Here is a 27,356-nt window from a genome sequence, read left to right as displayed (position 1 = left end):
CTGGCCAATCGCCGCCAGGCTGCGCTATGGGGTGGATCGGGACTCCCTGTGACGTCATGACGTCGGCGACGTCGATGACGTCACTCCGTTCGTCGCCTCGCCGTGGCGACAGGGGAAGCCCTCAAGGTAATCCCGCTCAGAACAGGATTTCCTTATGGGCAAGCGGCGCCGGCGGCGAACGGTGAGTACGGGGGGATGCCGCAGGAAGGGGAAGCATGTAGCTAGCGCTAGGCTAGCTACATGCTAAAAAAAAAAAAGATGAAAAAAACCGCACAAATCATACCGCCAGGGAGGTTAAGATGGTATCATGTGATGCTGAATAGTTTGGTTTGAGAAAACAGCATCTCAGTCTGATGAGCAGCATTTCCAATCTCCTCTGCTCCAAAATCTGCCAGTTTTGTTTTCCTTTGAACTCTCTGTGACTTAATTCCAATGCTTTTCCTCCAGAATCTGATCCTAAGAATAACTTAGCCTTCTCATTGCAATGCCTAACAAAAGATCACTAGTTCAGCCACCCTGCTGAAGTTAAAAGGAACAAATTGAGATTCAGCTCACACAGCACATCTCCACCACATTCACAACAAAAACATGACAATGGAGGCTAGACAAAAAACAGAGAACAAGTAATAATCATACTTTTAAATAGAACCATCATCTGAATATAAAACACACAGAAAAATATATACAACGTAGAAAATCTAAGTGCAGACAGTGATTTTTAACAAGTTTGGTTTCACTCACTTTAAAGTGAGAGATCCTATGTCTCTGAGATAACAGTTCCAATAGGTTTTCCTTCTCTGTTCAAAGATAGATCCCTTGAGTGATCATTGTGTCTTTCCATACTTATTGTCTTTATGTACCATAAGGCAGAGCAAAGGCAGAGCAGACCCCCAGCATGGCTGCATTTTGGACTTCACAGAAGGCCTCTTTGAATGTCTCACCAGCTTCCTCTGCTGCTGCTGGTCAGTGGGTATTTTGCACAGTTCTGATTTGGCATCATGCCAATGCTTGGTTTGTCCATTTTTAACTTAAGTAGTTTACAGTCACACTTTGCTCCCCAACGCTTTTACTAAACTGTAGGATCCTTTCAGCTTGGCCTGTTTGAGACGATAAACAACAAACCCTATGACTCCTGCTGACACAAGAGCTGATGAACCAATGATCGCTGTTGGCACGTAGTCAAATGTTGGCTCCTGTCGTTGGTCTTCTAAAGAGATAAATAAGGGGGATGGTGAGGAAGATTGACAAGAATAAGGCTGAAGCAAGAGAAATGAGTTCCATTCATAAACACAACAACAGATGTGGGTTCTATAGAGAGAAAGAGAGGTCAAGACCGGCAGCTATATTCATCAAGGGAATCTGTGCAGGTGTCCCCACTCAATCCCAAAATAGAAAGCCAGTCTATAATTTCATCCTTAGGTTTTTTTAAGGTGAAACTTCAGTCATAATTTTCCCTCTGCTCCAATAGATTATGAACACTATTTTAAGTCCTAAGAACATGCTGTTCTAAGGACTGCATTTTCTTCTGAAAACTGGGTGAACAGCACATAGCTCTTCAGGCTGCTGTAAACTGCTGTTATATCTCTGACTGCTAGAGATGAATGGCTCATTTTCGCAGAGAGCTTCTGTGTGCATGGCAAGCTGATATACAGGGTGCAGTGAAAAATGGCGTGGGATAAATAAGGGCGCACGGAGACGCCGATAAAGTTATTTAAAACGCTCTTTACCGTTTTAATCAAAGCTTACCCCTGCTTCTATTGAAGCCCGTCATAGAACCGGCAGACTTTTGTGGATGATTGGCTCAGGCAAGTGCCTGCTGCCGCGATGATTGCAGAGGCAGGACTGTGCGCTGATAGCCCCACAGTTCCGGAGCTGTTACCGCTCCTCTGCCTGACCAGCTTGCACTGTGCTCCATGATTTTTGGTCAGGCAGATCAGCGGTAACAGCTCCGGAACTGTGGGGCTATTAGCGCACAGTCCTGCCTCTGCAATCATCACGGCTGCAGGCACTTGCCTGAGCCGATCATCCACTAAAGTCTGCTGGTGCTATGACGGGGGCTTCAATAGAAGCAGGAGGAGTAAGCTGCAGCGCACTTTGATTAAACCAGTAAATAGCGTTTTAAATAACCTGCGCCAATTTTTAACCGTTAAAACGCTAAATAGCGTTTTATAATGTAACTTAATGTGGCACCATTATTGTACCGGCTGTGCTTTGCGCCGTTATTATCTGCTCCGGCCTCACATCTGTACATTTCATAAACATAGCAGTGCGGTGCTTACAAACTGAACTGGATCCTACATACAGTATAGTCTGTAAAGAGTAGGAGACTAGTTTTTAATTGGAGATGTGTCAGACCATAGTTTCACTTTAAGTATTTCTAAGAAAACTGAAACATGTAAATCAGACAGATATATAGCTAAGAACGTTACATAAGCATGCTATTAGGTTGGAAGGTGCATAGACAGGAAGCTGTAGCAAGACACGGACATTATGGATTAGATGCATAAACTGGTATGAGACCTGCTTGCGCTGTTTGAATAGCAGTGTATGGTTAGTCTCTAACAGCGCTATCATATACTGTGTAATACTAATAATGGGTAATAATCACTTTGACTGTATTCTCTTAAATTGAACAGATAATGTAAGTGTAATACTCTGTCCTTTAAAATTCCCTACAAAATAATTGCTATTGTAAGAGATCGTAAATTGAATGAAAATGTCTGTCTTTAGTGCATAATGCCTGAAGAATAGGCATTTAAAGCAACCCTGAAATAGTGAGGGGGAAAAGTTAGATACTTACCTCTGTAGTTGCAAGATTGTGGATGGTCCAAATGCTTCCTGGATCCTCCTGCATCCAGACTGGGCATCTACAAGTAAGGTCCTTCCATTACACAAAGCCACTTGTGCACAGATTTTCTCCTTACTGCATGCATGGACATAACTCCTGCATGCCTAGTGCAGATGTGCTCATCCAGAAGAAAACCTATTTCACTAGTTTTGCAGAATAGGTATAGAGGGACCCTGCACTGGTTTGCTGGTTATTTATAAAGGCATCCAGGAACTGCTACACAGGCAGTTGGTGCCTTGCAGTGCTAATACTTTAAATAATTAAACATGCAGTGTAAGTGTTGGACCTGAAAATTTAGATTCGGTTTCCTAATCATCCTTTTCCCTAGTCAAATCACTTCCTGTAACTAGATTTTTACAAGCGCTTTTGTAAGTGCTTTTGTTTGGCGATTATCGTTTTTTTTTATTAAATCAGGAAGTGAAATCTTGAACTGGAAAATAATCACTTTAATGTACTTTGTGAGGAAAAGCGCTCACAAAATCACTTAGCCAAGCGCTTTTTAAAGCGCTTAGCGATTTTCCTATACCTTCCATTGAAGCACAAATGCTCAGGAAATGGTGCAGGACCCGCGTTTGCGATTGGAAAGAAAGCTCATCGCCCATGTGACAGCACTCACATTGGAAGTCATGGCACAATCGCTTTTAAAGCACTTTTTAAAATCGCCAGCGCTTAAAAAAAACTCAAAGAGCTCATTGGGCTCAATTCACTAAAGTGTGATAACTGCTATCACAGCAGTTAGCATGCGATCTGCCGCGTGGCGGTGCTTTGCACGTGCAAAGCATTACTCCGTGTGATGAATGTAGGTAGAAAAAAACAAAGTCTTGTAAAAGTAATACCTTTCACTTGTTTCAAGCGAGTGATCGCGCGCAAACCTTCCTTTATCACACGGAGCAATGCTTTGCGCTCGCAAAGCGCCGCGCGTTGCAGATCCCGTGATAACTGCTGTGCTAGCAGTTATCAAGCTTTAGTAAATCGAGCCCATAGTGTGAACAAGCCCTTATTCTTGGTCTGGCCCTGCTGGGGGAGATTTTCCCTCACTGCCCGAAAGACATAGCTGGAATTTATAGGAAATCTCATCTTAAAGGGAGGAAAATGTCACCTCCACCAGTTTTCCATGGAATAGGTACTCTGGTGGGAGATGTATCCCCAACTCCTTTTTTTGTTTTTGAGTTTATCCATCTGGTTTTGAGATAATCCATATTTGTAATCCAATACTAAGAAGAAATTCACAAAGTGTTCACAACCACCTGTTTATCATTGCCTACTGTCAATTATGCCAAATCAGTGTGATGCTGCCATCAAAGCAAGTCAAATTTGGAACACCCCCATTTCCTCTTATGCAGCTGCCAACACATAAACCAATCTAAAAATTAGTCAGAGTTGCTGGCCAAAGTTTTGAATTGACTCTTGAAGGCCACACCTTTTAAAAGATACTGGATTTAGTCAGAGATAGTTGAAGTGTTGCAAATGCTGGAGATAAGACTATTCTAGTAAACTGAGAATAACTTCCAGAGAGCATATACTGTATATTAACTCATGGATAATATTTATTTTGCACTTGGTAGAGGTCTTCGTTTAAGTAAGTCAGTGTGATGTCTCTTCTAACTAGAGAGATGATCAGAAAACCAGGGAAAGCCTCACTTACTAGAGACTTTTCTGTATTAAGCTTACAGCAGAAAAGAGGCCCAGTGTCAGCACTGAGTAAGAATGCAATGAGAAGCACAGGACAGGAAACTGTTTTGAAAGCAAATGGAGTTATTGCGGCTGATGATTTATATTATGCAGCACAAGCTAACTAATGTTTTCCTGTCTAAATTGAGAGGCTCTTGTCTAAATTTCTTTAAAGGTGGCCACACACCATACCATTTTTTAAATTTCTTTTCAACTCAATGTTTACAAAAAATTTTCTTATTAATTGTAACATTTGAAAAATCCGACCAATGTACCACACACATGTGCTCAATTTTTCCCCAGTTGTGAAAAAAAAATGATTCAAAACTCTGAGAAATTTGCTTGGGTGTACATATTAAGAAATTGACAATCTGCCCTACACCATTCAATTTTTATAAAAATTGTGAAGAAAATCCATCATTCCTGATGAACTTATATCGAAACAAAAATGGAAATCTGATCGGATTTCTTGATCAAATTAAAAATCCGATCGTTTTTATTGAACTGCCATAAAATCGGATAATTTTACTGTATCGTGTGTGGCCACTTTTAGGCTCGGTTCCCACTTGCGTAGAAATTTCTACATGTCGGCTTTATGTAGGAAGCAGATCCCATTGTTAAAAATAGGATCCACTTCCAATTACTAAAAAAAAAACAAAAAAACAGATCTGTAATGCAGATTCCCAACCGTCTATGTCTTCCCGGACCAGCAGATGTGTTACCCATAACCACCTATGGGGCTAACGCAACCGTCCCAGGTGCAAACACATAGTTAAAATGGAGTGGAGTAGACAATAGAACTGGTCTGCTCCGCTCTGTGCCGAACAGATGCAAGAATGGGAATGGGAACCGAGGCCTTAAGGCCCATACACACGTCTGATTTTTTTAAACGATGGGTCGTTTGGACGTCCCGTCGTTCAGTCGTCCGGACGTCAAATCAGGCGTGTGTACAGTCCGTCATCCGTCGTTCAGCTGATAAGACTGGTCTTGAGCGATCCGCCCGTCGTTCAGTCATCCGGACGTCAAATCAGGCGTGTGTACAGTCCGTCGTTCAGCTGATAAGACTGGTCTTGAGCGATCCGCCTGGCGGATCGCTCAAGACCAGTCTTATCAGCCGAACGACGGACTGTACACATGCCTGATTTGACGTCTGGACGACTGAACGACGGGACGTCCAAACGACCCGTCGTTTAAAAAAATCAGACGTGTGTATGGGCCTTTACTCTTACCTCCAGCTTCTTTTGTTGAAAACCAGATTCAGTTTTTTTGATTTTGTTGTCTAATCAATACTTCTCATGTATGTTGCCTACACAGTTTGTGAGAAAGAGCTTGTAGAATGTTATTTATAGTTGCCTCTGTGTGGGCCCTGCTCTCTTTCTAGTGAAAAGCCAGAAAAGCAGCATATTAATAGCACTTAGAATTGTCCCTCGGAAAGGAAGCAGTGAAGGAACCCCTGGAAGGGACTTCTCACCTGGAACTGGAATGATGTGGGTGTCATTAATGCTAGAGACAGTAACACCTGATGTAATGCTCTGTGATGGAGGCACAACTGTGGTGATTCGTTGTGGAACTGGAAGAGAATTTTGAGGTTAATTACGTGCAAAGTTATAGCTTAGCATGTTATTTAATTTGCTAAAAAAACTCTAAAGGCTTGGTTTAGAATACATGTGTCAGTTGTGGGTGGATGCTATTGAGATAATCACAAATTATTCCTGGAGAGGCATCTGTTTCAGGATTTCTAGATAGATGAAGAACATATCAAAATGAAGGAGGTTACATTCCTGGCTCTGCAATGGCCACGATAACAGACAAAGGTGGGAACTCTAACAAGGTTCCTAAGAAATATAAGAAGCCAAGCCCGTGATGGATTCAACCCATCAGCATCCATCCATAACTGAAATATTAATTTTAGATTGACTTAGTATTAGCGTTTCCAGTTAATATAAGATTTGGGTTATGACATGTTTTTTATTTGAGAAAAAGACATATGTGATACTCACTCTGTACAGTCAGTGTAACCTCAAATTCTTCATACCCAGCTGCATTGCTAGACACACAAATGTACTTCCCAGCATCCTCCTCTGCTACAGCTGTGATATTATATGATCCATTCTTTGAGTACAAGTCATCCAGTCTATGCTCTCTCTTCTTTTTAAGTGCAAGACTTGGTTCAGGTATTGCTTCTGATAGACATTGGATCTGTACAGCATCTCCTGCTTTCACCACTGAAGATGGAGTGATGGAGATGTAAGTGTTTCTTGGTGGAACTGTTGAATAGGAAAATATAGAGCTGGTAAACATAAAATGCTGTGGAAACAGTGACAACCATGTTATATCAAGAACTCACAAGATAATGGTCATCTTCTCCCCTATGCATATATTTCTCCGGTAGCCTCTGGACACGAGATGATTTCAGATAGATTGTGTGCAATGTCTTATTGCATTATAACCAACAGCATACAAACACCAGTAGTGATGGTCATGTTTAGGAAAACTCAAGGAGAAGCATGTGATCAGTTTGGTCAAGTGATAGAAATGTATGTCTCTCATGAGCATGTGCTAAAGCAGGATGAGAGCACAGCAAATTAGAGCTTTGCAAATCTATCAGCTGATCAAACAAATCACATCCTTCTCCATGAGTTCTCCTAGTCATAACCACCACTAAACACCAGACACAGCAGAGCTGATTCACAGAGAAAACTGGAGCAACACTGCCCACAGCAGCCAATGCAGTTCCATCTGTTTAATAAATCATTTGAAAAGAATCCAATACCAGGAGAGTTAACTAATATCTTGTCTTGCTCTATAATTCTCATTATATATGTTCTTTGCAGGTGACAATCTTCTCACTTACAAACAGACAATAATGTTAATGTAGGCTGTAATAGGTTTTCTATCTCACATAATTAAGTGTTGGCATATTATAAAACATATATGTGATACTCACTCTGTACAGTCAGTGTAACCTTGTATTCTTCATTCCCAGCTGCATTGGTAGACACACAAATGTACATCCCAGCATCCTCCTCTTCTGCAGCTGTGATATTATATGACCCACCCTCTGATTCCAAGTTCTCCAGTCCATATTCTGTCTTCTTTTTAATGATAAGACTTGGTTCAGGTATTGCTTCTGATACACATTGGATCTGCACAGCATCTCCTGCTTTCACCACTGAAGATGGAGTGATTGAGATGTGAGTGTTTCTTGGTGGAACTGTTGAATATGAAAAGATGGAACTGGTAAACATAAAATGCTCCAGAAATAGTGACAGCCATGTTATTTCAAGAAATCAAAAGCGAATGGTCATCTTCTCCCCATGCATATATTTCTCAGGTGGCTTGTGGACATAAGATGATTTCAGATAGATTGTATACAATGTTTTATTGCATTATAACCAACATACACACACCAGTAGTAATGGTCATGTGTAGGAGAACTCAAAGAGAAGTATGCGATCAGTTTGGTCAGGTGCTAGATACATGTCTCTGATTTGCTAGTCATGATCATGTGCTAAAGCAGGATGTAATTACAGCAAATCAGAGCTTTGCAAATCTATCAACTGATCAAACAAATCACATGCTTCTCCATGAGTTCTTCTAGACATGACCACCACTAAACACCAGACACAGCAGAGCTGATTCACAGAGAAAACTGGACCAATTCTGCCCACAGCAGCCAATCCAGTTCCATCTGTTTAAATCAATTGAATAGAATCCAATACCAGGAGAGATAACTAATGTCTTGACTTGCTCTTTAATTCTCATTATATATGTTATCTGCAGGTGACAATCTTCTCACTTACAGACATTAATGTTAATGTAGGCTGTAATAGGTTTTCTATCTCACATAATGAAATTATGGCATATTGTAAGACATATATGGGATACTCACTCTGTACAGTCAGTGTGACTTCGTATTCTTCATTCCCAGCTGCATTGGTAGACACACAAATGTACGTCCCAGCATCCTCCTCTTCTGCAGCTGTGATATTATAGGACCCACCCTCTGATTCCAAGTTCTCCAGTCCATATTCTGTATTCTTTTTAAATGTAAGACTTGGTTCAGGTATTGCTTCTGATACACATTGGATCTGTACAGCATCTCCTGCTTTCACCACTGAAGATGGAGTGATGTGGATGTGAGTCTTTCTTGGTGGAACTGTTGTATATGAAAAGATGGAACAGGTAAACATAAAATGCTCTGGAAAGAGTGACAGCCATGTTATATCAATAATTCTCAAGAGAATGGTCATCTTCTCCCCTATGCATATATTTCTCAGGTAGCCTCTGGGCACAAGACGATTTGAGATAGATTGTGTGCAATGTCTTATTGCATTATAACGAACAACATGCACACACCAGTAGTGAAGGTCATGTCTAGTAGAACTCATAGAGAAGCATTTGATCAGTTTGGTCAGGTGATAGATGCAGTATGTAGGTCTATGATTTGCTAGTCATGATCATATGCTAAAGCAGGATGTGATCACAGCAAATTAGAGCTTTGCAAATCTATCAGCTGATGAAACATATCACATGCTTCTCCATGGGTTCTCCTAGACATGACTATCACTAAACACCAGACACAGCAGAGCTGATTCACAGAGAAATTAGGAGCAACACTGCCCACAGCAGCCAATCCAGTCCCATCTGTTTAAATCATTTGAATAGAATCCAATACTCTTATCTTGCTCCTTATCATTACATATGTACCTTACAGGTGACAATCTTCTAACTTACAAACAGACATTAATGTTAATGTGAGCTGTAAAAGGTTTTCTATGTTGCATAATTAAGTGTTGGCATATTATAAGACATATATGTGATACTTACTCTGTACAGACAGAATGACCATGTTTTCTTCATACCCAGCTGAATTGGTAGACACACAAATGTACAGCCCAGCATCCTCCTCTGTTGCAGCTGTGACATTATATGATCCATTCACTGATTCCAAGTACTTCTGTCCATATTCTGTCGTCTTTTTAAGTGCAAGACTTGGTTCAGGTATTGCTTCTGATACACATTGGATCTGTACAGCATCCCCTGCGTTCACCACTGAAGATGGAGTGATGGAAATGTAAGTGTTTCTTGGTGGAACTGTTGATAGGAAAAGGCAGAACAGGTCAAGATAAGGTGCTCCAGAACAAATAACAGCCATGTTATATCAAGTACTCACGTTATGGTCATCTTTTACAATACACATATGGATTTTTGTTTTACACATTTTTTTAGTTGGAAGTTGTCACAACCACAAACAAGGCACAGTAGTGTTCATTTCGAAAGAAAACTAGAGCAAAACACAACACTTTTTTTCTGCACCTCTCTTGGTAAATAAGCTCCATTATCTATACAAAGAATCTAAAAAACAGAAGGAGATCTGCTGTCGCTCTTACCATGAACAGTTAGTGGACCCATCCTACTAATATTTTAAATGGGGGAGTTCGGATATTTGGATGTTTGAATGTTTGGATGTTTGTTACTTGATCACGCAAAAATGGCTGAACGGATTTGAATGAAATTTGGCACACACATAGTACATTACTTGGAATAACATATAGGATACTTTTTATTCCCATAACCAAAAAGTGGGCGGAGACAAACACAAATTTCACTGGGATAATGTAAACAGCAGCCACACTGTTAATGGTAGGGTTCTCAAACTTTGCACAGTTGGTCACTGGGTGCCTGGGAATAATATTAGAAAAGTGAGAGGAGCCTACAAAAGCCAATCAGAATTCACCTATTGATTTTCAAGGTAAATATTTAATTGCTGGTATTTTTTGTTTTTTAGATCAACAAAACCAGTTTATTAAGAAGAAATAGCATTACAATTCAACAGCAAATAGCATCAAATTACACAAATCGCAATAGCCACATGTATACAAAACCTGGAAGCCACAGTATGATATTACTTAGGAACCACAGTGTGCCTCCTAGACAATTACTGCAAGAATCAGATCCCTAACAAGGTTAGGGTCAATGTAATCATGGGCCTCAAGCCATTTTCCCCATATTTTTTCAAATTTTGCAGGAGACCCCCTATGTGCGTAAATAATTTTTTCCAGTTTCAAGGCATCATTGACTTGTTTGATCCAAAGGACTAAGCCTGGAGGCGCAGTGTTTTTCCAAAATTGAAGAACTAATTTTCTAGCAATAAAAAGTGAACAAACAATTGCTATCTTTAGATTCTTTACATATTCCGAACTGCTTCCATCCTTAAACGCACCCAAAATACATACTAAAGCATTCCTAGGAACAATTACTTGGTAAACCTTATCAATAATATCTAAAACACTTGTCCAATATCTACGCAGCCTGGGGAAATTCCATTACATATGTAATAAGTCACCATGGTCTCTTTTACATCTTGGACAAACTGGAGAGTCCAGAAGCCCAATACGGTTTAGACGCTTAGGGGTAAAGTGAGTCCTATGTATAATTTGTAGCTGAGAAAATCTTTAAGTGAGAGCAGGGGTACAGATTGTAAAGCTATCAACCAATCATCTTCTGTAAGCTCCGGTAACTCTAGAAGACATATTGATTTACATTTCAATGAAAACTTTTTAAGGAAAGAGTCCAATAGTAAACTGTAACATGTTGAAATTAATCCCTGTTTACGAGAAGCCTGAATCACCATATTATTATATACTTGAGCAGGACTAAGTTTAAAATTAAAGGTGTCAGACTGCAGTTGGTCATTGGGTGGCTGGGGTTCAAATTCAAAAAAAGGGGGTGGAGCCACAAACAGCCAATCAGATTTGTTTCATTTCAATGCAAATTATTGATGCCAAAGACTGCAAAGCTCACAAACTTGATCATTGAGTGTGTTAGGGTTAGAAAAAGTCGGCGCAGCCAACACCAGCCAAATACATACCCGGGCAATGCTGGGTCATCAGTGTGCTGAGACAAATACAAATTTCACTGGGAAAATGTAAACTGCAGCCATTCTTACACTGTTAATGATAGGGTTCTCAAACTTTGCACAGTTGGTCATTGGGTGACTGGGATTAATATTCAGAAAAGTGGGTGGAGCCTATGAAAACCAATAAAAATTCATCAATTGATTTTCAGGGGTAAAATTTCATTGCTGACATTCTTGCACTGTAAATGGCACAAGCTCCAAATCCGGTACAGTTAGTCATTGGGTGGCTGGGGTTCAAATTCAGAAAAGAGGGTGGAGCCAAAGCCAATCAGATTTGTTTCATTTCAATGCCAATTATTGATGCTAAAGACTGCAAAGCTCACAAACTAGGTCATTAAGTAATTGAGTAATTGTGTGTTAAGGTTAGAAAAAGTGAGCAGTGCCAACACCAGCCAAATACATAACCAGGCCATCAGCTTATTTATATATATATGTATATATGGTGTTGATGGGTCATATAAAATATGATGGGTCATATATTTATATATGGTGTTGATGGGTCATATAAAAAAAACAAATGGTCCATCTTCCTATCTTGGCATAATGGACATTTATCCTATGCTGCATGTACACCATGTTGTTATGTTGATGTCCAAGCTTGTGCATTATCTCTATGCCTTGGCTTAAAAGGACCCATCAGCTAACATCACTCCATAGAATTCAAAAAGGCTGCCCTGTGCATGGAAATGACTACACAGTCTATCTGAAATCACAAAGTAAAATTTGAATAAAAGTTACATACTATTCTTAGTAGAGGCAAGCCTCTGGATAGTCCTGAGTCTTCCTCTATCTTCCTTGACCCCGCCAACCCAGCCCTGGAACCCTCTAGGCAAGCCCAACTAGAGCTTGTCGGATTCGTTCTAACAGCCGCACTCCCCATCGTGGATGAGCCCGGGTATACTGCTCTTGTGTGAGTCCAGTCTGGTCTGCACAGCAGCACGGAGTTCATTGTGCATAACTTTGTTCTCCATGTTCAAGCGGATCTGTGCGGGTGCAGACAAAACTTGTGCAGGCACAGGTTGGCCATGCTTGTGCACGGAGGGGATCCTGGCCCCAAATTAGAGGAGGGTCCCGGGAAGCAGCTGTGGGGTCCAGGACAACACGGTAAGCATTTGGATACTTCTGCCTTGATAAGTATATAACTTTCCTTACTTTTTATTTTTTCCTCACAGGTTTGCCTTAGAGAAAAGCAATGTATGGTCCTAGAAGAAAGGGGCCTCACAACACCTTTACAGCGTTTGACCTGCTGTGAATAATACTGAGGAAGGCAGGCTGCATTTAATGAAAATGCCCATTCATTTTAAGTGATCTGTAGTATGATCTATGCTAAGAAGCACCTTATTTGCCTACAGTGGGTTAAAACCAGTCAATAATAAGTCATATTAATGATATAGTAGCATATGCACATTGAAACTCACCTTGTACAGTCAGTGTTTTTTCATCTTCCTCTTGTCCCAGCACATTTGAGGCCTCACATATATAAATCCCTTTATCATCCTCTGCAGCAAATAGGATATCGTACTGTCCATTGATAGCATCTATCTCAATCAAGCCTACTTCTGTTTTCTTTTTTAACACCAGCCTGGGGGCAGGATAAGCTTCCGATGTACACCCAATCTGCACTTTCCCATCCTCTCGCACTGTAGATGGATCGATGGATAATAAAGTGTTTCTAGGTGAAACTATTAAGAGAGAAATGTACCTATTAATGCAAATACCTTCACAGAACAGCAGACATCTTAGCATCACAAGGAACATTATGAGATTGTTTTGCACAGCACTGACACTCCCCAAAACTGGCCATCATTGGTGACAACCCCATGTTATTGGACTCGTCACCAGACATTGCCACTGAATGATATCTGGATTGAAGCAATCAGGCAAGTAGAATAAACCATACCTAAACACTGCTGATTTATTTGCCAATACTGGTGCCTGCATGGTGTCCTTCCCCTCTCCGCAGGACACACAGCAGGCAGTCTGCTCCTGTTTGCATAGCTTTGTAGAAGCATGTCTGATTCATGTCTGAATATGAGACTGTCCTTACATATCGATAACTAGCCGCTTTTTAAGTTACATATTGGACCCAATCCAATGAACTTAATTTTAATTAAGTTTTCTCAAAGGACATAACTTTTCATCTTCCGTTTAAAATAACTTCTTAGCATTCTGCAATTAAAAAAGTACAAAAAAAGTAGTGGAAAAAGTACTGTTAAAATTATTCGGAGTATTTTCTTTCTTGCTGGTGGCTGAAAGTGAGAGTGAAATGGAAGCTGTCATATTTATTTCTAATACCAGTTGCCTGGCAGTCCTACTGAACTTCTGCCTCTAATACTTTTAGCCATAGATCCTGAACAAGCATGCAGCAGATTAGGTGTTTCTGACAATATTGTCAAAACTGACAAGATTAGCTGCATGCTTGTTTCAGGTGTGATTCAGACACTACTACAACCATATAGATTAGCAGGGCTGCCAGGCAACTGGTATTGTCTAAAAGGAAATAAATATGGTAGCCTCCATTTCACTCTCTCCCTGGGTTCACTTTAACCACCCTGGCGTTCTGATTAAATCGCCAGGGTGGCTGCGGGAGGGTTTTTTTTAAATAAAAAAAAAACTATTTCATGCAGCCAACTGAAAGTTGGCTGCATGAAAGCCCACTAGAGGGCGCTCCGGAGGCGATCTTCCGATCGCCTCCGGCGCCCAGAATAAACAAGGAAGGCCGCAATGAGCGGCCTTCCTTGTTTTGCTTATATCGTCGCCATAGCGACGAGCGGAGTGACGTCATCGACGTCAGCCGACGTCCTGACGTCAGCCGCCTCCGATCCAGCCCTTAGCGCTGGCCGGAACTTTTTGTTCCGGCTGCGCAGGGCTCAGGCGGCTAGGGGGGCCCTCTTTCGCCGCTGCTCGCGGCGAATCGCCGCAGAGCGGCGGCGATCAGGCAGCACACGCGGCTGGCAAAGTGCCGGCTGCGTGTGCTGCACTTTATTTGATAAAAATCGGCCCAGCAGGGCCTGAGCGGCAGCCTCCGGCGGTGATGGACGAGCTGAGCTCGTCCAGACCGCTCAGGAGGTTAAAAGGTATTTTATTGATAATGTGAATATATCATCTATGAGAACACATTGAAGAAAATTGGATCAGGCCCATAGTCTTTATTATGCTATTTTAACGGCTCATATTCACCAATAATGTAGGTGACTGTGTTTAAAACATGTTTAACACATTTTTTTTATGTGATTAACTATTCATTACTAGATGTAGTGGTCTGGCTTCTAACATGGAACATGGGGGATAAGAGCACTACTCACATCGTACTCTGAGCTCCAGTTCCTCGGTTTTGTTGCCTATCGGGTTTGTGGCTTCACACTGGTAGGTTCCGCTGCTCACATTTGTCAAAGTAGCCTGAGGACCTTCAGAAAGCAGAATCCTCTCTCCTGAAGACTGTAGATAATACAGCAAGAATCTGGGTTCAGGGTCTCCCTCTGCACTGCATGACAATGTTACTGCTTCCCCCGCACTCACTTCAGTATTAGAGGCAGTAAAGGAAACCTCCTTTGGTGGGACTGTAGTAAATAAAAAAAGAAAAGGAAATTAACATTGTACTTTGGAGAGTGGAAGAACTAAACATTCCTGATTTCTGGGGCAATAAGACATCTTAAAATAAATCTGTTTATTGTGTGCCTAGGAAGTTATTTACAATTAATAACACATAAAATACAGAGTTCTGAAATGTTACCAACCATGGTGCATGGTACTTGGTATAGATAAGGAGTTGATTGATAATCAGTTGAATGAACACATTAACACAACAATATGAAATATTTTATATAATGAGAAAGTTAGCCAGAATAGCAATATCACACAACCAACTTGTATGCCAGTCCGCAGACAGTGGGACAGATCACATACATGTTAGAACATTACTCAATCCCAGGCATCTCTTATGTGCTACAGGAATGCTGCTTTCTCACATATAGCTTAGTCCAAATACACATAATAGTGCAAATGATTGCATCCTATAGACGCACCAAATACTCTCTGGTACTTGCAATACTGAGTGTACTGGACCAAATGGCACTGTATGCAAGACAGACAATCACTACTGGTTATTGATCAGGGCGAAGCGGACATGAGCTGCTGTACCTTGCCTCAGGGAGGCTGCAGTATTATTTTCTTTTATTGGCTGCAAAAAGTCAACCACACCAAAATCATTGCACCCATACCCCTCTTCCCACCCTCCCCCTTTTCCCTCCCTCCTTCTTTGTTGCGCCCCTTCCCCACTCACACACACCTTACCTCCTCCCCTTCAACCTTATTTATACTACTCTCTCTTTTCCCTTTCATCTTCCTCTCTTTGGGATGGTGCCTATTTGGAATCTTGAAGGCTGACTGACATTTTATTTGTTTATGCCATAGGTACATCCATTAAAGGACAACTGAAGTGAGAATAATGTGGAGGCTGCCATATTTATTTTCTTCTAAACAAAACCAGTTGCCTGGAAGTCCTGCTGATCTATTTTGCTGCAGCAGTGTCTGAATAACACTAATTGACAGACAAACACAACCTACCAAACCGGTATTTGCCGCACACTGCTAGTATGAATGAAGTACACTGCAATATATGGTATTGTCAAAAATATAAAATGTTTTATTGTAAATATATTAGTAAAAAGCCAATTTTGCTCCTATCAGTGATTGCTAGACTCGACCAAAGGTTCACCTATATCTCCCCCTCCCCCCCATGTGTATAACCACATCCATATATATATATCAGACCATACTGGTACCTCTCAAAACCTCCAATGCAATCAGCGTGAGGTATCCTGAGCCACAACCATATAATGTAGCCAGGTAATCAAAATTGTATACACTCACAGAGATAGAAAGGTCTAAGGACCAATATGATCGAAAATATACACCATGCCAATAGAAGCCCAACCATTAGTCGCCTGGTTACACACCACCACTACAATAACCGCATAATATCAAGCCCCTCAAACTGACTGTTGCCGATATCCACAGCCTAGCTATACTCTAATGTCCATTGACAAAAAAGCGTGGTACCACAAAAATGTATATATAAGATAGCATGCTTCAAAAACTCGTATGCATACGCTCTGACGAAGCTCCGGGGGGCGGGGCGAAATGCATTAGCGCGATCCACATATACATCCGCACGCCAAGCCGCCATGTCAGCGTGAAATATGCACTACCCAGTACTGCAAACAGCCTGGGCCCAGTGAACTACCATGGAGGTGCACAGCACAGTATAGAAGTCGTCTAAGAGAACGATAAGTATAGAAAGACACTATGCTATAATGTTTGTGGATACCTATCTGCTGAGGAGTTCCTGTTGTGACTGTACAGGAAGAAATGTTTACTTTGATGAATGATACTCCTTGCATAAGAATGGAAAGTATTCCTTGATGCAAAATTTAGATGTTATCTGCTGAGGAGTCCCTGTTGCGATTGGACAGGAAGATAAGGCTATATTGATGTATGACACTCCTTGCATGAAAATGGAAATTACCTTTTGATGTAAAAATTGGACGATGAATCTATAAGTGCTGTGAATAATGAGAACTTTATAGTTTACCTGATAATTAAGGAGGCCTACCTAGAAGGTGGATAATACACATACCTGTTGCTGCAGTGAAGATACTTATCCACGTCTATGCCTTTTTTGATACATAGGTGGAACTTTGCATCTACAATGTGACTAAACAACTAAAAGTTTTTGAAGCATGCTATCTTATATATACATTTTTGTGGTACCACGCTTTTTGTCAATGGACATTAGAGTATAGCTAGGCTGTGGATATCGGCAACAGTCAGTTTGAGGGGCTTGATATTATGCGGTTATTGTAGTGGTGGTGTGTAACCAGGCGACTAATGGTTGGGCTTCTATTGGCATGGTGTCTATTTTCGATCATAGTGAGTGTATACAATTTTGATTACCTGGCAACATTATATGGTTGTGGCTCAGGATACCTGGATGTGGTTATACACATGGGGGGGGGGGGGGGGGTATAGGTGAACCTTTGGTCAAGCCTAGCAATCACTGATAGGAGCAAAATTGGCTTTTTACTAATATATTTACAATAAAATATTTTTGACAATACCAAATATTGCAGTGTACTTCATTCATACTGGTAGTGTGCGGCAAATACTGGTTTGGTAGATTGTGTTTGCTTGTCAATTGATGGTTTACCAGGGCCCGGCCTGCACCTGATGTTGATTAAGCTGCATGTATCAAATTATTACTTATGAAAACAAATTATATTCTTTTTTCCTCTGAATAACACTAGAAACAAGCATGCAGCTAATCTTGTCAGATCTGACAACAATGTCAGAAACATCGCATCTGCTGCATGCTTGTTCAGGGTTTATGGCTAAAAGTATTAGAGGCAAATAATGCACAGGATAGCCAGGGAACTGGTATTGCTTAAAAGGAAATAAATATTGCAGCCTCCACATACCTCTTGCTACAATTGTCCCTCTCCATTAATTGGTTTACATGTCACCATATAAACTTTTCCAGTTGTATTACTGTGCAGCTGTGCTTTGTGATTGCCATCGCCACCTGTGAGGTGCATCGAACTGTTATGCAGCCTAAGCGAGCCTTATTTAAACGCAGCAATAGTCATTTTTTTGTTGGTTGCCTGTGCAATTGAAGTCCTGACGAGGACATTTAGACATTGGTATGACATTGGCCAATTGATTGATGTGTGTGTGGCGTAATTGGTTGCTGTACACAGCCGACTGTGAGAGCGAGGGGCACACTGGATACCGCCGTGTATCTGTTTTATGGGAGAATTTTCGTAGGGGTGTTTGCACTCATTATGTCAATAAAGCATTCAATATTGTTAGAAGAAGAAGTCTACGATTCTCATATTTTAATTGTTATTATATCATCGCAGTACAGCTCTCCTGTATATGGGTTTAACAAGGATTCAATAGCTATGCGCTTCTTAATTATTGTGGACCCTATTCTAACATATTATACAAAATTAGTATGTGGGGAATTTACCATAGTAAATCATTTTTAGTTTAAAACCCAGAGCTTTCTATAGTGTTGTTAGTACTGGATCAATTTAGATGTCAGGGGAGCAATTGTATTACAGCAGGACAACACAACTCAAGGTAATTTCCTATGTCAACTTAATACATGAAATACAGCAGGTGATTATGTATAGGTGTGCATATATTTAGAAACAGGATGCTGCACTAGTACTCACACAATAGTTTGAGTGTCTCTGGTGGTGAATCCTTTCTCAGAGTCTCACTTTCATATTCATCCTCCTCAGATAAGTCCACTTGTGCCACACACTTGATTTCCTTTCCATCATCATTATCAGCCAGGGTTAGATTTTGTGACAAGCTGAAGTTTTGTGGTCCAGACATATCACTGTAATTGTCTGCGTCTTCATACTCAGCCAGCATCTTCTCTCCCAGCCAAATCTGAACCTGAAACCTATCTGGAGGGTAAGCATCAGGGACGGTACAGGTGATGCGTGACTCTTTCCCGGCCACACGAGATGAAATGTGCAGGATCGGTTCAGGTAAAGCTGTATTAGGATATACATAATACATTGGTAAAGTCAAATCAATTAATATGAATTCATTAATAAACATTGGTGGAAAGTACAAAAGTGGACAACACTATTGGCTTGCAGAATTTAGCTCCAAGGTTAAATTGCTCATTATAGATAAACTAGGCATGGGGCTCACATGTTCTTTCCATGTTTGTATAGAATTTCCTCTCACAATCCAAACTAACAGACCATACATTTCCCTTACAAACTGGCAAAAAAGAATTGTTCATTTGCAAACTGATCATTACTTATTAATAAAGGCCCACAGAGGCATACATATTATTACGTCGCCAGTGAGCTGGGTGCAGGGTGAGCCGAATGAAGGCTCACCTTCCTGCCACTCAAATCCCTGGTAGCGTTTAATACTATTCCCCCTCCGAGTCGTCGCAACTTGGAGGGGGATATAATTTGAGGTCCGGAGATCGCTGGAACCCCGAATTACCCTTATGCGCCCTGTGCATAGCTAGCATGGCTGCTACAGCAGCGCCTAGTTATGGCGCTCAGCACCAAGCGCCATGCACTAAAACAACCTGCTTTACCATAGAGACGTAAGCAAAATAAAGGGGCCATCAGAAATACCCGATAGCAGAATATCAATAACATTTACTGATAATCTAATATTTTACAGTGGTAATTTCTGTAATAAAATATAATTACCGATTATGTTACTGATATTTTACCAAAGCCAAACCTAACCCTACTCGTATAAAAAAAACAACCCTTCCCCGGTTGCCTACCCTCCCCTCCCCCCCCATACCTAACCCTAAACCACCCTCCACACCTAACCTTAAAACCCCCCTCCCCAATGCATAACCTTAACTCTCCTCCCTGCTGCACACCTGCTGCAAAAAAGGAAACTAGCGGCGCCGTGGAACTTTGGGGCTGCCGTAGGTTCATTTGAGTCACTCACATGGACACATATACAGGCAAACTGAAATTTGAATAATGTCCATATCTCTCTAATGACAGATGCACTTTACTTTACAGCACACCTATTATAAAATGCTTATAACATTGATAGATTATCTGTGATGCCATTAAATCATGCCAGTTAAATACAATATGTTCTGCAGTCTAAAGGTGGCCATACAATGGTCGATTTCCCATCAGATCGACCAAGAGATAGATCCCTCTCTGTTTGAATCTGATCAGAGAGGGATCGTATGGCTGCCTTTACTGCAAACAGATTGTGAATCGATTTCAGCATGAAACCGATCACAATCTGTGAAGCTGCTGCTAAGGCCCCCCCCCCCTCCCGCCAGCTATACATTACCTGCTACGGCCGGCGCGAGTCCCCCGCTGTCCCCGCTGCTCCTTCTCCTGCTGGGCTCCGTGTTCCGGCTGGCTTCACTTCTTTCTGTCCGGGAAAGTTTAAACAGTAGAGGGCAGTCTACTGTTTCAACTTCCTGTCGGGACAGGAAGTAAGTGAAGCCAGCCGGAAACCCGTAACCCAGCGGAGAAGGAGCAGCGGGGACAGCTGGGACACGTGCCGGCAGAGCAAGTAATGTATTGCCGCTAGCGTCGGTCATCGGGCATTTGAACGCCACTATTGATGCACTCCCGACCCACCGGCGATCAAGCAAAATCTTCCGCATGGACTGATCGATGGGAACGATTGATTTCAGACGGAAATTGATCATTCTGTCAGCGTTTGCGCAACGATTTCACAGCAGATTCGATCACAATGATCGAATCTGCTGTATATCTGCGGGAAAATCGTTAGGTGTATGGGCCCCTTAAGTACATAGTAAAAAGGTCAAGCTACAAGCTGGCATCATTTAGGTATAATACTGACTGACAAAGAATTTTGTGTGGGCCAACTCCTGCAGGGCGTAGCAGTGAGTTAGTTTAAGACCCTGCACATTCTGGCAAGCGAATGCAATATGAAATTGCTGTACACCTTTAACTTGTCAATAGACATTTTAGCAGCCAGTATATAAGTCAGGTGATTACTGGAATGAGCACACTCCTCTTTTTCTTTTGTATGCATTATAATACTGACTTTAGCTGTTCAAGATCAAAAAAAGCAGAACTGCCACAATGCTGAGTGTAATAACCACACCCTTTACCGTTGCTGGCGGTTTATTTAAACATAGCAGTAGTAGCCACAGCATAAATGATAACGAGGAGGAGGAGCATTGCACGTTAAAGACAGATATTTCCACACATACTAGGATAAAGTTCACAAGTAAAAACTCCACTTTGAGCGAAACTTGCTCCAAACATATATCCACACTATGCAATTTAAACTTATTTAAAAAGATACATTTTAATTTATAAATAAATTCCATTTCAGTATCTAGCCAGCTATTGATTTCCCCAAAAATAACTGCAGCTGAAATTGCACCACTTTGCTAGCCTGGAATCAGTACTCTTTTACTCCCTGCAATGTACAGAGCTGAACTGCAGAAACTGCTCGTGTCTCAGCAATAGAGGAGTTTGACATAGAGGGGATCTCCAGCTTCAATTCCAAGCTTAAATTTGAGTGTAGTTCTTAACCGCTGAATTTTTCGAGAGGTTCTGCAGGAGTTGCTATTTATTTTACATATGTTCATGCACATACTTGTTCATGCTTTTCACATACTTGTTCATGCTTTATTTTGTGAGAAATAATATAATTGGGGTTACTTCTGTTTGCCTGCTCTCCAAAAGCCAGTATTTGTGGACTTAAGCTAAAAGTTAACCCACAGAACTTGTAGAAGGACTTACAATAGACTAACACCTTGAATCTCTTCTCCACTGGAGGATTATCACACAAAACACTACACACATATGTCGCATCAGTCTCCTTATCGATTTTCATGGACAGGACTGATATCTGTCCCGCTGTTTTACTTGAGCCACTCATGGTACCGTCCAAGACACTGCTCCATGTGAAGCGTGGGTTTGGATCTCCACATTTGAAGGCCTCACATGTGATATTAAGCTCTTCTCCAATCTCAGCTTTGACTGTTGTTTTAGGTGCTGAAAGGGTGATGTTTCGGCCAAAGGCTGTGGAAGACACAAGGAGCTTGTTAAGCACACAAATCACATAAAGCGTCACAAACAAGGCTGCTAACAATGTGCCACCACAATAGAAGAGACAGTTAGATGACAAAGGTTAGGATTTTGCTCCAGATGTCCCAGTTATTAAAATTAAATCAGACATTCTCAGTTATTCATCAAAATATGTGATTTTTGTTTTCCACAGTAAGGCCCGGTTAACACTGGCAATTTAGTGGCAAACAGATCCGTGAAAAAGTATCCTATTACTGGTCGATCGGATCCGTTTTCACTCCATTTCCGTTCAGCTGCTTGTGTTCCATTTCCCCACATCCCCCCAGACCCCCATCCCCAAAGTGGATTTTTCTCCAAGGCCCCGTTCACACTTGCGGTTTTGTCAAAACCGCACCGGATGTCCGGACCGCACCGGAGCCGGACCGGACCTGATCCGTACGGTTCCTATCCGGATCCGGTCCGTTTGCATCCGGTTTCCGTGCGGTGTGAACACGGTTGCGGTCCGGATCCGGTTTCTTAAGGAGATACCATCCTGTAAATACCTGGGGTCTGGGAGGTCAGCAGAAGGGTCTGGGGTCATTGTTGGAGACAGGTGGACGTGTGGAGACCATCCGTGGATACAGAGACTGCAGTTGGGACCATGGATCCAGGCATTTTTTACTCGTAAACCTGGGAATTCTCTCCTTCCTGTTGTTCGCCTCCTCGTTATCAGACATCAGACATGTTGCTGCCAAAACGAGCTCCAGCATGAAATCGCTGCTGCCCCACTCTTTGAACGCTGGGCCCATGTGGTCCCCATCCAAAATGCATAGGAAGTGGGGTAGAACGTCCGGTTTTTGTAGCCAGTGTGTTGTGCGCTCTCCGGCTCTCATTGCTTTGTATTGGCCGGATGGTGCAGTCCGGCTCCGCTCCGGATACGGCTGCCGGAGGAGCCGGACCAAAAAATAGCGCATGTTGGAACGGACGCCGGAGTCCGGATCCGGTCCGGATCCGGTCCGGCTCCGGTCCGGCAGAACGGACGCATGTGAACGGACGCATAGGCTTTCATTGCTATTGCCGTGCGTCCGTTCCGTCCGTTCCGTCCGTTCTGCAAGCGGTCCGGCTCCAGCACGGCGATTCCGGACGGCCACCGCTAATGTGAACCGGGCCTAAGAATGGTCCGTTTCTTCACTAGTGTGCAGAAACGTTCCGTTTTCTCATTGCCCCAATATACGCTTCAGGATCCGTTTCCGTTCCACTGGGCTCAGTGCTCCGGAAAAATGTCTGCAGTAGGAAACTTTCGGTCCATTCAGCGGATCGTGCGGAACGGATCCATTCGAACACATGAATGTGAACAGACTCATAAGTTAACATTGGATCCGTTCCCATCCATTCCCTTTCGATCTGGGAACGGACCATTTAACGCTAATGTGAACTGGGCCTTAAGAAAATACATTTGGAATCAGCAGAAACAACGCAGCATATAAACAAAAATATCCTTAATATGTAAAGTTAATTTAATAAATAACTTTCACATCGCCTCACACTCAGCATCCTCACTGGATGTAGTCTCATAGTGGCATGTAAACAAATACAGTTTAAATAGTCTTCTGTTCCTGAGATATTTCTTTCTAAACAGCAAATCTAAATAGGCATATGTGCTATAAAACTCAAAAATAGCCAAACAGGTACAATGAAAATAAATCATGTCTATGAATCAAGAAGCAAAGAACTTACTGTGCATGGACAGGATCATCTGTGAACAAAGGATACATCCTAAGACTATTGTGATGCTGATTATTTTCTTCCCACACATAATGACAATCCTTCTGTGGTGGAATATTATGAACACAGGCTCTTTGCATCCAAGCTTCTCTGGTGGAATTTAGAAATTTAGATCCTTTTATTCAGATTAATATCCCAATGAGTAAAAACAAAAATGCAGGATTTGAGGATTTCTTCAGCAATGTGAAATTCCAGTCCTGAAGATGGGTATTATACTGATCTCAGGCTCCTGTGTATGATGAAGCCTCAGTGGTAGCCTCAGTGGAGCACTGAACAGCAGGCATCTCAGACAGGACTTATATATGGTTTGCAAGAAGAGGGGGTTTCCACTAGGTGAACCCAGTAGTTAAAAATGGCTACAATGCTGCCATCTGCTGTGCATAATAGAGTATTAACTATCTAGTATTAACTAGAGTAGCAACATTACATGATAGATTTGCATGATAGAAAATCACTAGTTTCTTTCTTTCTTTCTTTCTTTCTTTCTTTCTTTCTTTCTTTCTTTCTTTCTTTCTTTCTTTCTTTCTTTCTTTCTTTCTTTCTTTCTCCAGAGGCTTCCCTCGTTTTTTATTTTAAATCACACATTTGCTTTAAGACACCATGACCCATATGCAATTAACTTTTTCTGCTGAGTTTCTTACAGGAGATAATTTGTATCTTCTTTTGAAATAAACTTTTTTTTTTTACAAATTGGAAAAGAATCAGAATCACAAACAGGTTTATTTGACAAGCACGACTAGGTCATGCCTGGAATTGGGTTTGGCACAGAAAACAGCTCACATGGAAAGACATTAACAATAAGACATTTGCTAACATAAGACAACCATAAATAAATAGAGATTCAAAACAGATGAGACAGAAACTATAGAGTTGAAGAGGCTGACAGTGGAGGGGAAGAAAGAGTTCCTGTTCCTAGCGGTCCTGGTGGAGATGGCCCAACGCCTCCACCCAGATCGGAGCTGGCTGAAGGAGTGGTGGCCTGGATGTGAGGGGTCCTTTTCAATCCTCTGTGCCCTGGATCGCAGTCTGAAGTTGTGGAGGAAGTCGAGTGGTGGGAGGGGATTCCCGATGATTCTCTCCGCTGACCTGATGTCCCTCTGTAGCTTGTACTTGTCACTGTTAGAGGAGCTAACCAGGGCAGTTTCTAGGCTAAATTGCACCCAGGGCAAGAGTGCAAAAATTGTGCCCCCTGTGGACTCACAAACGTTATTTGTGATGCGGTATTTAGCCCCCCCGTCCCCGTCCCTGTATAGGTAGCCAGTCATAGGTACCCCCAGTATAGGTCAGCAAGGCACAGGTGCCCCCAGTATATGTAGGCAGGGAAAGGTGCCCCCAGTATAGGTAGCCTGGCTTAGGTGCCAGCTGTATAGGTAGCCAGGCTTAGGTGCCCCCTGTATAGGTAGCCAGGCTTAGGTGCCCCCTGTATAAGTAGCCAGGTATAGGTGGCCCCAGTATAGGTAGCCAAGCATAGGTGGCCCCAGTATAGATAGCCAAGAATAGGTGCCACCAGCATAGGTAGCCAGGCATTGGTGCCCCCAGTATAGGTTAGCAAGGTACAGGTGCCCCTAGTATAAGTAGCCATGGAAAAGTGCACCCAGTATAGGTAGCCAGGCAGAGGTGCCCCCTGTATAGGTAGCCAGGATTAGGTGCCCTCAGTATAAGTAACCAGTTATAGGTGGCCCCAGTATAGGTAGCCAGGCATAGGTGGCCCCAGTATATATAGCCAAGCATAGGTGCCCCCAGCATAGGTAGCCAGGCATATGTGCCCCCAGTATAGGTTAGCCAGGCATCAGTGCCCCCAGTATAGGTAGCCAGACATATGTGCCCCCATTATAGGTTATCCAGGCATAGGTACTCCCAGTATAGGTTAGCCAGGCATAGGTGCCCCCAGTATAGGTCAGCGAGGCATAGGTGCCCACAGTATAGGTTAGCAAAGTATAAGTGATCCCAGTATAGGTTAGCTAGGCATAGGTGCACCCAGTATAGGTTAGCAAAGTATAAGTGCTCCCAGTATAGGTTAGCCAGGCATAGGTGCCCCCAGTATTGATTAGCCAGGCACAGGTGCCCTCACTATAGGTGCCCCCATTATAGGTTATCCAGGCATAGGTGCTCCCAGTATAGGTTAGCTAGGCATAGGTGCCCCAATATAGGTGATGGAGGGGGGAGCCGTGGCCACATTGGGACTCAGCCACGGGGAGGGGGTCCCAACTTCTCTCTCTATCTCCCCAGGGCCCCCTCCATACAGTGGCTTAGCTAAGGAGCTAAGGGCCCCGGTGCAAACTTTGCATTGGGGCCCCCAAGCACTGTATACATATTAATTGATACGGTGCACCAAAAGCTGCCAAGTACAACCACAGTGAAAGAGGTGCAAGAAGGTGACAGGGAACAGTTTGCTAATGATTACTACTATTCAAAGCATCTATAGAAGTGATTACTTCCAGTGCAAGACCAATAAAAAGCTAATACTGCGGTTGAAGGAGGGACCCTTGAGACCCCTCTGGCTTAAGGGCCCCAATGTGGTCGCAAGCTCTGCACCCCCTATTGCAACCCCCCTGCCTCCGTGCTCCCCTCTCCACTGCAAAGTAAGTGCAGCGGAAGACATATAAAACAACTCACCTTCCTCCCGGTTCCAAGCGATGTTCACTTGCAGACAGAGGAGAGCTGCTGCAAGTGAACATCACTTGGAGCGGGAAGGGAGGTGAGTTGTTTTACAAGTCTTCCGCTGCGCTTACTCTGAGTCTACAGTGTCTCTCACCACTTTACGTTTCACCTGCCACATACTTTTTTTTATAACTTGGATCTCTTGTGTACATTACACCTTGCAGCATTTCATTACAGCCGTTGGGAAGGTTTAGTGTGTCTGGTGAGTTCAGACACCCCCCAGTACATGGCTCTTGATGCCAGATCGGTCTTCTTGTCCTTGGTTGAGCTACACAGAATTGGGTATCACGGCCTAATGAAGGGCGCATACAATTTTATATAAAAGCCCGAAACGAACATGTGTCGTAGCCTTGAAGTCAAATACCCGTAAAGCTACAACCGTTTGTTGATTCTAATCAATCTTATGTGCTTTGAAGACCTATAACTGTGATATTGGAGAATCGTGTGTCTTTGATGTTTTTCTACATGTGTCAATAAAGTTTTTTCAGATACTTTTTTTGCCTTTTTTGAGATTGCATTAGTTCATATAGTCCTTTTTTAAAGCTACAAATAAATGGGGGTCTTAGGTTTAGGCACCACCAGGAGAGTGGTCTTAGGGGTTAGGCACCACCCGGGTGCCTTAGGCTTAGGCACCACCAGGGGGTTCTTAGGGTTAGGCACCACCAGGGGGGTCTTAGGGTTAGGCACCACCAGGGGAGGGTTCTGTGCGAGAGTAGGGAGAAGTAATCACTTTTCTTGGTTATATCATGTTTCTGGGCTATATCACTTACAGAGTGGCATTGAGTGTTCTTTTTCCTTTTTCTGGATGAACACTGTCACAACAAATGAATGTTTACCTGAAACACCAGGGGCGTAGCAATAGGGGTTGCAGAGGTTGCAATTGCATCGGGGCTCTTGAGCC

At 42.4% G+C, this 27,356-nt stretch overlaps 1 protein-coding gene across 2 annotated transcripts; it reads right to left on the bottom strand.

The window, feature by feature from the left end:
• Positions 1 to 624: 624 nt before the first annotated feature.
• On the bottom strand, positions 625 to 24,051 carry VCAM1 (vascular cell adhesion molecule 1). 2 transcript variants are annotated; one of them, XM_068242646.1, is made up of 11 exons: positions 23,747 to 24,051; positions 21,743 to 22,024; positions 18,677 to 19,006; positions 14,747 to 15,001; positions 12,860 to 13,123; positions 9,350 to 9,616; positions 8,412 to 8,678; positions 7,467 to 7,733; positions 6,520 to 6,786; positions 5,991 to 6,089; positions 625 to 1,207 (listed from the first exon to the last, which is right to left on the bottom strand). In XM_068242646.1, exons 1-11 carry the CDS (start codon positions 23,823 to 23,825, stop codon positions 1,044 to 1,046), a joined length of 2,541 nt encoding a protein of 846 aa, XP_068098747.1. In that variant the 5' UTR covers positions 23,826 to 24,051; the 3' UTR covers positions 625 to 1,043. The 2 variants fall into 2 exon arrangements, with proteins under 2 accessions (XP_068098747.1, XP_068098748.1); XM_068242647.1 differs by lacking the exon at positions 5,991 to 6,089.
• Positions 24,052 to 27,356: the final 3,305 nt, after the last annotated feature.

Source organism: Hyperolius riggenbachi, chromosome 6 (genome assembly GCF_040937935.1).
Source record: "Hyperolius riggenbachi isolate aHypRig1 chromosome 6, aHypRig1.pri, whole genome shotgun sequence".
Taxonomy (NCBI): domain Eukaryota; kingdom Metazoa; phylum Chordata; class Amphibia; order Anura; family Hyperoliidae; genus Hyperolius; species Hyperolius riggenbachi.
This window is presented reverse-complemented; position numbering and strand designations above follow the sequence as displayed.

Excerpts from the sequence above, each read along its gene's own strand:
- VCAM1 (XM_068242646.1), bottom strand. The coding sequence starts at position 23,825 with ATGTGTGGGAAGAAAATAATCAGCATCACAATAGTCTTAGGATGTATC. Across the intron at positions 9,617-12,859 it reads AAAAACACTGACTGTACAAG|TTCCACCAAGAAACACTTAC; the intron begins GTGAGTTTCAAT and ends TCCTATCAACAG. Across the intron at positions 6,090-6,519 it reads GGTTACACTGACTGTACAGA|TTCCACAACGAATCACCACA; the intron begins GTGAGTATCACA and ends ATTCTCTTCCAG.